This window comes from Aotus nancymaae, unplaced genomic scaffold, assembly GCF_030222135.1.
Source record: "Aotus nancymaae isolate 86718 unplaced genomic scaffold, 86718_ANA_hifiasm-v0.15.2.pri h1tg000015l_0, whole genome shotgun sequence".
In the NCBI taxonomy this organism is placed as follows: Eukaryota; Metazoa; Chordata; class Mammalia; order Primates; family Aotidae; genus Aotus; species Aotus nancymaae.
Window position 1 is genome coordinate 1,044,986 of NW_026988426.1, and position 11,271 is coordinate 1,056,256.

Below are 11,271 nucleotides of genomic sequence, written 5' to 3' on the forward strand. Positions count from 1 at the left end.
GTCCATGGGCCCCCACACCAACTGCCCCTTGCAACATTTACTCTTGTGAGCATCTGATGATTTGCCTACCTTCAGTTTTTCATGGAAATAATATTCTTTTTGATAATGAAATATTTTAAACATATGAAACATTATGGAGAGTGGCATAGGAAATACCCACGTATGCACCACCCAGCTTAACAAATGCTCTCCTGTTATTTCTAACCATGATCTCTTTCAAGAGCTCTTTTGTCTTTCAATGTCCCTTCCTTGTTTGAGCCACATTACCCTTCATTGTATGAAGACTTGGGTGGCTCCTGTGTCAGACTCTTGCGATGTGTCATACCCTAATGAACCAGAAACTAAGGTTGCTGTGTATGGTACAACTAGGGGTATGGATTACATAACATCAGGATCAAAGTCTGGCTTCCTGGGTGTGGCTCCAGATACAGAATCGGGCTAGTGAAGTTTAATCAGCTCTGTTGTCCCCACACAGATCATATGATGGTCAACTCCCTGTGCTGGCTATCACAGATCCCGACATGATCAAAGCAGTGTTAGTGAAAGAATGTTATTCTGTCTTCACAAACCGGAGGGTAAGCATCCATTTTTTGAAATTTAAATAATGACTGTTAGATAAATTTTTATTTTAAAGAAACTCATATATTCACAGAAAGTTACCTAAAAAATGTACAGGAAGGTTCCATGTACCCTTCATCCTGTCTCCCCCAATGGTAACATCTTGCAATCTTGCATAACTATAAATATAGTATACTCATATTATTAGGTTGGCACAAAATTTATTGCAGTTTGCCATTTAAATACTGCAATAACTTTTGTGCCAACCTAATAATATAGTACAGGAAATTGACTTTAATATAGTTTACAGAGCTTATTCAGATTTCACCATTATATGTGCCCTCATTTGTGTGTGTTTTTGTATGTGTGTAGTTCTAAGCAAATTTATCACATTCATAGATTTGTGCAGCAACCAGCACCATCGAGATGCAACCCATTCTGTCACCATGTGGCTCCCTCCTGCTATCCTACAGTCACAACATGGAGTTTCTCTTTTTCTCTGACAGGTCTATATTCACAGCAAACTTTTATTTATTTGAGGAGGTCAATGTATTAATATTTCCTTTTATGGATTGGTCTTTTGGTGTCAAGTCTGAAAATCTTTTGCCTCATCCTCCTTCGTACATTGTTTCTTCTAAGAGTTATATAGTGTAATACTTTACAAAAGGTAACTCTATTATCCATTTTGTGTTAATATTTGTATAAGTTATGAGATTTAGATCAAGGTTCATTTTTTTGTGGACTATGGCTGTCCAAATGTTCTAACACCATTTTGGGAAGGTGGGCATATTGTCAAAAATCAGCTGAGCATATTTTGTGCATCTATTTCTTATTGTTTATTCTGTCCCATTGATGACTGTGTTTACACCAATATCACACTGTGGTGACTCTAGTAGCTGTACAGTAACTCTTAACATCATATAGAGTGATTCTTTCCACTTTATTAATTTACATTTTCAAAATAGTTTTAGCTTTTCTTGTCCCTTGCCTTTCCATAAAACTTCAGAATGAGCTTGTAAATGTTTGTAAACAAACCTGCCATAATTTTGATAAATTAAAGCAGAGATGTCCAATATTTTGGCTTCCCTGGGCCACAATGGAAGATGAATCGTCTTGGAACACACATAAAATACACTAACACTAATGATAACTGATAAGCTAAAAAAGAAAAAAAGTCCGTGTATAGTTTTCATTATATCTACCACCACAGATAAGCAAAAATGTCCTTGCATAATAATCCTAATTATGCACTGCCCCATTCAGAGGGTCTTTTTAAATCGTTGAATGGGTCCCAAGTTTGAAATCACTGATATAGAAAATGTACATATCTAAGTAAAAAAAACTTCACTACTTTTTTTGATATTTTTTATTATAAAAGAAAAAAGGGCAACAAAAAAACTAATGTGTCAATATCTGGCTTGATGGAAGTAGTTGCAATTCTCAGTGTTATCAAGGTGCTCATCAGATATTTTGGTTCTAATTTTACGCTTCATGTGCTTCATCCTTGAAAATAGTTGCTCACAAATGTAGATGCTGCCAAAAAGCAATGAGATGAACAAGGTGTGATTGTGAAGTGAGGGATATTTGTCATTGGGAAGACAGGTCTTACAAAAGTCCAGTAAAGAAACACGATCACATTTTTCTTTTCTTTTTTTTTTTTTGAAACGGAGTTTCGCTCTTGTTACCCAGGCTGGAGTGCAATGGCATGATCTCGGCTCACTGCAACCTCCGCCTCCTGGGTTCAGGCAATTCTCCTGCCTCAGCCTCCTGAGTAGCTGGGATTACAGGCACGCGCCACCATGCCCAGCTAATTTTTTGTATTTTTAGTAGAGACGGAGTTTCACCATGTTGACCAGGATAGTCTCGATCTCTTGACCTCATGATCCACCCGCCTCAGTCTCCCAAAGTGCTGGGATTACAGGCATGAGCCATCGAGGCAACATATTTATGTCAACGGAAAATGGAGTCACAAATATACCAAAATATTGATTATTTTTTCAGAAATCTTGAAATTCCTGTTTTCAAATTCCTTTATCAAATTGAAAAGCAAAGCTGCATATTTTTTGCTGTTCACAGGACCGTGTTTAGCCAACATGTCAAAATGCATAAAATTGTTTGCCTTTATTTGAACTTGCCATAATTCCAGTTTCATTTGGAATGCTGTTATGGTTTGAAACATTGCATTGTTAAGTTGGTTTTCACCTTGAAGACACAGGTTTAACTCACTTAAATGGGCCGTCAAATCCATTGAAAATGCTAAATCTGGTCTATGGCCATACCACCCTTAACGCGCCCGATCTCGTCTGATCTCGGAAGCTTAGCAGGGTCGGGCCTGGTTAGTACTTGGATGGAAGAAAATGCTAAATCTGTAAGCCAGTTTTCATTGTCAAGTTCTGGCACAAATTTTGTGTTTGATACCATAAACGGCTTGATTTCATGTCACAAAGCATAAAATCTTCACAACATTTTGCCTTGACTTAACCACGTTACTTCCAAAAAGTGAATGACGTTGCTAGAGTCAGCATCCATACTTTTAAGGAATTCCTGCAACTACCGATGATGCATTCCCTGGCCCTTGTGAAATTCACAGTCTTGATAACAATTTGCATGATGTTATCCATTTTTAAATCCTGTGCATATGGATTTTCTTAATGTATTATGCAGTAATACTTGATCAAATGTGAGTTTTTTGTGGCAACTGCATCATATTCTATTAATTTTACAAGTCCCACTCTTTTACCTACTCCACCAGGGCACCATCTATAGCTATATCAGATATGTTCATAACAGACAAAGAAAATTGATTTAACGTATTTTTCACTGCTTTGTATAAATCTCTTGATTTAGTTGTGTCTTTTAATGGCACAGTGACATTTCTATTTCTTCAGTGATGTTATATTCATCATCAATACCTCTAATAAAAATGGCAAGTTGTGCCATATCTGTAGTGTCAGTGCCTTCATCCATCACCAAAGCTAAAATTTTAAATTAGCAGATTTACTCTCCAAACATCTTTCAATAGATTTCCCAATTTCTTCGATTCTCCTGGCTATAGTCTGGTGAGGCAAACTGATTTTAGAAATATCAGTTTCTCAAGACAAATAATATCTACCACATCTTCTGTACATTGCTCAATAAACTCACCATCAGTAAATGGTTTTGATTTTTTTGCTATTAAATTTGCTACCACATAACTAGCCTTTATGATAGAGTTTGTTTGAGTTGTAACTTTAAAAATTTTTTGTTGTTGTTGTTGAAAAGACAGACTTTTAGAGGAGCATCACACACTGAGGTCTGTGGTTGGGAGGACTAGGGGAGGGACAGTGAGGGGTAGGGAGTTGGGGAGGGATAACATGGGGAGAAATGCCAGATATAGGTGATGGGGATGGAGGCAGCAAACCACATTGCCATGTATGTACCTATGCAACAATGCTGCATGTTCTTCACATGTACCCCAGAACCTAAAATGCAATTATATATATATATAGAGAGAGAGAGAAAAGACAGATGTTTTTTCAGTTCTGCTATTTTGTGCTTGAAATACATTCCTTGATATGTACCAAATTTGTCAGCATGTTTTTGCATATAATGCCTCTTCAAATTGTAGTCTTTGAAAACCGGCACAAATTCCATAGAAATTAAGGAGAGTGCTTTGCTATTTACCTTAAAAAGCATAGAAGTCGGCCGGGCGCAGTGGCTCATGCCTGTAATCCCAGCACTTTGGGAGGCCGAGGCGGGTGAATCACGAGGTCAAGAGATCGAGACCATCTTGGTCAACATGATGAAACCCCATCTCTACTAAACATAGAAAAAATTAGCCGAGCATGGTGGTGTGTGCCTGTAGTCCCAGCTACTCGGGAGGCTGAGGCAGGAGAATTGCTTGAACCCAGGAGGCGGAGGTTGTGGTGAACCGAGATTGCGCCATTGCACTCCAGCCTGGGTAACAAGAGTGAAACTCCGTCTCAAAAAAAAAAAAAAAAAAGAAGTCATTTGTCCACTTTTCATTGAACAATCTTCCTTCATCCATAATTTTTTTTTTAGGGTTCTGTTTTCTTTTTAAGACATTGTGGAAGCTACACTGAAATTAAAAACATTATATAGATAAGCAACTATATTTAATTTTATTATGAAAATTTGGGCCAGGCACGGTGGCTCATGCCTGTAATCCCAGCACTTTGGGAGTCTGAGGCAGGTGGATCACCTGAGGTCGGGAGTTTGAGACCAGCCTGACCAACATGGAGAAACCCCATCTCTACTAAAAATACAAAGCATTAGCCAGGCATGGTGGTGCATGCCTGTAATCCCATCTACTTGGGAGGCTGAGGCAGGATAATCGCTTGAACCTGGGAGGCAGAGGTTGCAGTGAGCCGAGATTGTACCACTGCACTCCAGCCTGGGCAATAAGAGTGAAACTAAATCTCAAAAACAAAAAAAAAAGAAAAGAAAAGAAAGCAAAACTTAATAATCAAATAAGAATACTTACATATCTTCTAAATAATATTGGACACCTATCATTTACAACCATAGGTTGAAATACTATTGATAATCACTATGTTTTACTTGCCAAGTTGCCACAAACACACCTAATATCTGATGGTGTCGATTCAAATGTCTATGATAGGAAGATAACACACTGGAAGTAGCACATCACCACAAAACTGAATCCACACATTTGTACAAATGGCGAGAGTGTCTGCTGCACAGCAGCATTTTGCCTTCTCTAGAATACACACTTGAATTCTCTGTCACAATTCATTTTACGTGGCATTGCAATAGAGTCCTCTCACTCTTTATTTTGTTAATTTTAATGGGTTTTCATTTCTTCTGGCCAAACTGTTTGCAATTATAATGCAAATTATAGATAATACTCCATTATTTGTGGATATGACATCCTCTGATTATCCCATTCTATTTCATTGTCATCTACAAAGTTCACACTTGAGAATTGCACAAATTACAAAATTACAAAAGAAAAATTGCAAAAAAAAAAAAAATCACAAAATGTTTTTAGAAAGTTTCCAAATTTGTGTTGGGCTATATTCAAAGTCATTTTGGACTGCCTGAGGCCTGTAGGCCACAAGTTAGACAAGCTTGAATTAAATCAATAGAACAATTTAAGGATAATCTGTATCTTTACTATGTTTAGTCTTTCATACCATGAATATACTATGCCTCTCCATTTCTTTAGCTTTTATTTCTTTCCTCAACATATTGTAGTTTTCAGCATAGAGATCCTGCACATCTTTTGTTAGATTTACACCTGAAGTATTTCGTTTTTGTTGGAGTAACTGTAAATGATATAGTTTTTCTTATATTTTCAGATATTAAGTGTTATGTAGAAATGCAAATAATTTTGGGTGTTGATCTTGTATCCTACAGCCTTGCAGAACTCACTTATTAGTTCTAGAAATCTTTTTGTATATTCCTTGACATTTTACACATTGACAATTATGTCACCTGAAAATAATGACAATTCTATTATTTTCTTTCCAATCTGTATGCTTTTTATTTCTTTTTCTTGTTTATTGTATTAAGACATCCAGTATGCTCTTCAGGAAGAATGCTGAGAGTGGGAATTTTTTTTTAATTGTTTCTTTTTTTTTTTTTTTTTCATCCTCAAAGAGAAACTCTCAGCAAGAATAATTGTTCCTGATTTTGGAAAAAAAACATTCAGTCCTTCATCATTAAATGTGATTTAGCTGAATGGTTTTTTTATAGATTGTCATTATTAAGTGAAGGAGCTGTCTCTCTCTTCTTAGTTTATTGAGATTTTATCATGAGTGCTGGAAGTATACATTTTAAAACAAAACATCGTTGTGGAAGATAAAAGAAATTTCCAAGCATGCTGGCTTGATAGGCCAGCCCCAAGTTGGGAAAAAGAATTATCTCTTTCTTTTTCCTTCTATGTATGAAATAAAAAATTAAGAGAAAAGAATTTTCATGGAATTGCATTATTCCTTGAAAACAAGTTCCTAAAGTATTACCTACTTTTGAAAAAAAAAATCAGCACATCATGGCATCCCCTTTTCAAGTTGCCCATGTATTAAAGATGGTGTATAAAAGACAGAGCTGGTCTGAGGCAACATGCAGTCTGCCAAGGCCACCTGCCTGTCTGTCATCAATCCTTTTCTACTCTGCACACTCCTGGGGAAGTGCTAGGTCTTTTTCCTGTCTACTCCATTGGAAGAAGAGTTCCCTACCATGTGGAGCATTTGCACTTAAAAGGAGACTTAGATATACAGGCTGGAGATCACACCAGATGGCTGGATCTCCCCACTTCCACCCCTGCCCCACATACACTCAGAAGAGGCTAGGCATTTAGGATCTCTATTGAGCATCTTGAATATGGCCTGCCATATCATATACAGTTACTAAATATTTGTTAAGTAAGTCATGTCTGTTCAACATATTTCGTACAACCATAAAGAGCTCCACAACTAATGTGAGACAAAATGTTTCTGCTTTGAACTCTAGCCTTTTGGCCCAGTAGGACTCATGAAAAGTGCCATCTCTTTAACTCAGGATGATGAATGGAAGAGAATACGATCATTGCTGTCTCCAACCTTTACCAGTGGAAAACTCAAGGAGGTAGGAAAATAACATGAGTTTTCATTAGAAATATAAAGAATGAATCTGGGGATAGGTAGAAAGTAAGATCACAGTTCCTTTCCAAGGGGTTGTCTACTGAGTTTGAGCTTCCTAAAAATGGTCTTTTATCTTTATGTACAGAAAAGACATCACAAAATTTGTTATAAAAATGTAACTTACTGCTCCATGCTGGGGAAAGCCATGTCCTTCTGGTACTTGAGTCTGCATATTTAACTACAGGTAGTAATCTGTTTTGTGCTTAGATGTTCCCCATCATTGCCCAGTATGGAGATGTGTTGGTGAGAAACCTGAGGCAAGAAGCAGAGAAAGGCAAGCCTGTCACCACAAAAGAGTAAGTAGGAGCACAGCCATGGGGTTCTGAGCTATCATGGGCCGCTCCAACTGCCTGCCATGGAACTGATATTCCCACTGTTGTGTTACTCCAGTGATGAGACAAAAGCAGGGCACTGTCACAACTCCAAAGAGCCACCTAAGAGGGAGTGGCTCCCATAAGGAGGCAAGTCAGCAGGAAAAAAGGCCTTCTCTCTGATGCACAGGAGCCAGGATTTACTTCCCTGTTAACTTGGCACCATAAATATTCTGGGAGATTAAATATATACTTTAGAAATTGAAAAAACATGATTGTTTCAATGTTTTGAGTGTAGTGGATATGGAACTGTGAGTAAGAAAGCATTTGGTACTTGTTGACTTGCATTGGGTAGGCTGAGAAAGATACAGTGGGGAACTTGGAACAATTTTAATCCCTTCATGGTTTTTCTGAGGATATCAGCAAACTATGAAATATTAAACCTTCACACCTCTTCATTTTTCTCCAATCTCAAAAGAGAAAGGGTGCTAGAAACCTATGTGTAGGGCAACCCTATTACTAGCTGCCTACATTGGTACATGCTTGAATTGTTCAATAACAGGTGTAATTTGAGCCTGTCCCTGGGACCATCACTCAGCTATAGGATTCCCCAAATTAATGTTGGAGAGATCTATTTTTTTTAACCAGAACATTCTTGGTTGTTACATTTTACAAAAATGATTCTGCTCTCAGAGCAACCTCAGGTCAGAGAAGCTGGAGATAACAGGATTTTCAAGAGCTATTAACAGGGAGTGTAGAGAATAAAGAATGATATTTATAGGAACTCGGAACAGGGTGCTGCTGTTTTGTAAAGTGCTGAAGAGGAATCAGCTCTGGGCATAGAGTCTGTAGTCGGACAATGTCACCTTTCTTGAATCCACTAAGGAGAGTTAATTATTCTACTCTTGTCCTGCTGAAGCACAGTGCTTACACATCTTGTATCATCCACTCTCAACACATGCTACTGTAGTTGTCTGATAATGGGTCTCTGTCTTCCTGTGATTGGGCTCCTTGACCTCAGAAGTGAGTCTAACTCAGCTCAGTGTCTCCATCACCCCCAGTGCAGGGCCACCTGTATTACTGGCACCCAAGAACCACCTTATAAAAGAGTGTGATGAGAGATGATCCAGTAGATAGTTCTGAAAGTCTGTGGCTCTTTACCTGTCTTAACTGGACATGTGGGTTTCCTATTGCATGTATGCTGGAAGAATGGTAAAGAGGTGCTGATTTTAATTTTCCATGTCTTTCTCTACTTAGCATCTTTGGGGCCTACAGCATGGATGTGATCACTGGCACGTCATTTGGAGTGAACATCGACTCTCTCAACAATCCAAAAGACCCCTTTGTGGAAAGTGTTAAGAAGTTCCTAAAATTTGATTTCCTTGATCCATTATTTCTCTCAACAAGTATGTAGACTATTATTTCTTTCTCTCTCTTTTTAAAAATAACTGCTTTCTTGACATATAATTCACATATCATATAATTCATCCACTTAAAATGTACAATTCCATTGTTCATAAGATAATCAAAAATACATGTGACCATCACTATTGTAAACTAAAATGTTTTTGTCAATCTAGAGTCCTCATACATTTTTTGTTATCAACACCCTGCCATAAACTCCATTGCCTTAAGCAACCATTTGGCTATTCTGGATACTTCATAGAAATAATATCACTGATTTTTCTCTGTTGTTTTTAATTCTCTGTTTCATGAGTTTGTACTTTAGTCCTTGTTATTTTCTTTCTTCTGCTGGCTTTAGGTTTAGTTTGCTCTTCTTATTTTAGTGTTTTGAGATGTAAATGGTAATTATCAGTTTGAGATATTTTATTCTTTTATATTTAGGCATTACAGCCATCAATTTCCCTCTGAGCACTGCTTTGGCTACATCCTATGTTTTGGCATATTATGTTTTCTTTTTGTTCATCTCAAAACAATTTCTTCTTGCCCTTTAGATTTCTGCTTTGACTCACTGGTAACTTAAAACTGTATTGTTTAAGTTCCACAAATGTATGAGTTTCCCAAATTTCTTTCCGTTATTGATTTCTGGTTTCATTTCATGGAATTTGATGTATATATGATGTGTTATTTCTATCTTGACTATTATTTCCTGAAGAGCATTATTAATTTAAGAAGCAAATTATGGTCTGATTAATCCACAAACTCTAGTCCAACACATAAAGGCTAAGGGGGCAGGGAATTTAATTCTGTTTCTTTGGTCACTCCAAAGATGCAGAAGGTACCATTGATCTTACTGCTGTAGTGGTGGTTTCTATGAATAGACCTGCCCTTGCTTAGTCACTGGCCTGAAAGAGGGGCAAACATGATCAAAGGAATGGGTTCCAGCTGAGAATCTGATGTTCTTATTCTTATTACTGGTAGAGAAAATTATAATTGCTCCAGGTAAATTTTGCATTTTCACAATGATTTTCTTTTCTTTTCCCCACAGTACTCTTTCCATTCCTTACCCCTGTTTTTGAAGCATTAAATTTCTCTCTGTTTCCAAAAGATGCTATAAATTTTTTAAAGAAATCTGTAAACAGAATGAAAAAAAGTCGCCTCAACGATAAACAAAAGGTAAAATCTGGTGGTGGTTAAATGACAGTGTTTAGTTTTTGATAAATTTAGATTTTATACATATGGCAGTGCATGCATCTGTATTTTTTAAAAATAAAGAAAGAGAACTTATGTTTAGAACAAGAGAAGTCATTTGGTAGAAATGAAGAAGGAGATTGGGGAAGGAGATGAGAATAAGTCAAAGAGACAGCATTTAAAATTTGATACCAGGCACAACAATTAGTATGTCATGATATAAACAGTATTGAGATATAACTTTACCACTTCACTTCCCTTCAATACATTGCCAAAGGATAAAGATTCCTGTTTGAAAATATATTTGACTGGTATTATGCTTTCCTCACATCACAGATTGGTAAAGAATCATTTCAAATCCAAGCCTGTTATTTTATTTATTCTGCAATGAAAGGCCCTATCAGGCTACCTGCCAACTGCTGACATGTAGTGTGTGGTAAATTTGAGTGCTTCACAGCCTGGAATGAACAGAGGTCTTTTCTGAGAATTGAGATTGCAAGGCTGGCTAACTCAGCTTTGCCTTCATGAACCCTAGAGGCCAGCTGAAGGATGTCTGCAGGTCAGGGAGGTAGGACCAGGTAACTCAGGTGTCAATTAAGATTGTATAGAGTCTGAGAATGTTGGAGTATTTGAAAACACTCCCAAAAAAAGCTGTTGATGAGTTCTGGGAATGTCAGGAGATTAATCTATGTGACATTGCTGAAGAAGAAGGCAGAAGAATAAAAGATCCAGACTTCTTCCTGGGTACGTAGTTATGACCACAGATGGAATTGGCAACTCTTTGGCCAGGAAGTTGTGTCCAAAAGACAGAGAAGGTGAGCAACAGGGTGGGCAAGAACCAAAAAGCAACTGGACATGATAGCTAGATTGGTTTGAGGAAAACATCCTTCTTTCCAAGGATTTGAATGAACGTTTTTGTTCAGTGCTGACTCGGGCAACACCATCAGATTTCTGGTCTTCAAGAAACCACAGGGAGGTTGAGGGAGAGAAGTCAAGAAGGGAGGTTGAATACTGCACTTTGGATTTACTTCCAGCTGCATGAGTCACTTTCTGCCAATGAAATTTCTCTTTTGGCTTCTAGCACCGAGTAGATTTCCTTCAGCTGATGATTGACTCCCAGAATTCAAAAGAAACTGCATCCCACAAAGGTAACCAAGGAGTGCTTC

At 37.5% G+C, this 11,271-nt stretch overlaps 2 protein-coding genes across 3 annotated transcripts in view; one reads left to right on the forward strand and one right to left on the reverse strand.

Annotated features, from left to right (window-relative positions):
• Positions 1 to 11,271, reverse strand: part of ZSCAN25 (zinc finger and SCAN domain containing 25) — a 173,309-nt gene that overhangs the window by 53,637 nt on the left and 108,401 nt on the right. The window lies entirely within an intron of this gene.
• The window catches only part of CYP3A90 (cytochrome P450 family 3 subfamily A member 90), a 32,039-nt gene that overhangs the window by 11,874 nt on the left and 8,894 nt on the right, over positions 1 to 11,271 (forward strand). Inside the window, exons 4-9 of the mRNA XM_012455549.2 lie at positions 476 to 575; positions 7,033 to 7,146; positions 7,410 to 7,498; positions 8,771 to 8,919; positions 9,963 to 10,090; positions 11,187 to 11,253. Coding sequence (XP_012310972.2) covers positions 476 to 575; positions 7,033 to 7,146; positions 7,410 to 7,498; positions 8,771 to 8,919; positions 9,963 to 10,090; positions 11,187 to 11,253 — 647 coding nt within the window. The remainder of the gene's footprint in view (positions 1 to 475; positions 576 to 7,032; positions 7,147 to 7,409; positions 7,499 to 8,770; positions 8,920 to 9,962; positions 10,091 to 11,186; positions 11,254 to 11,271) is intronic.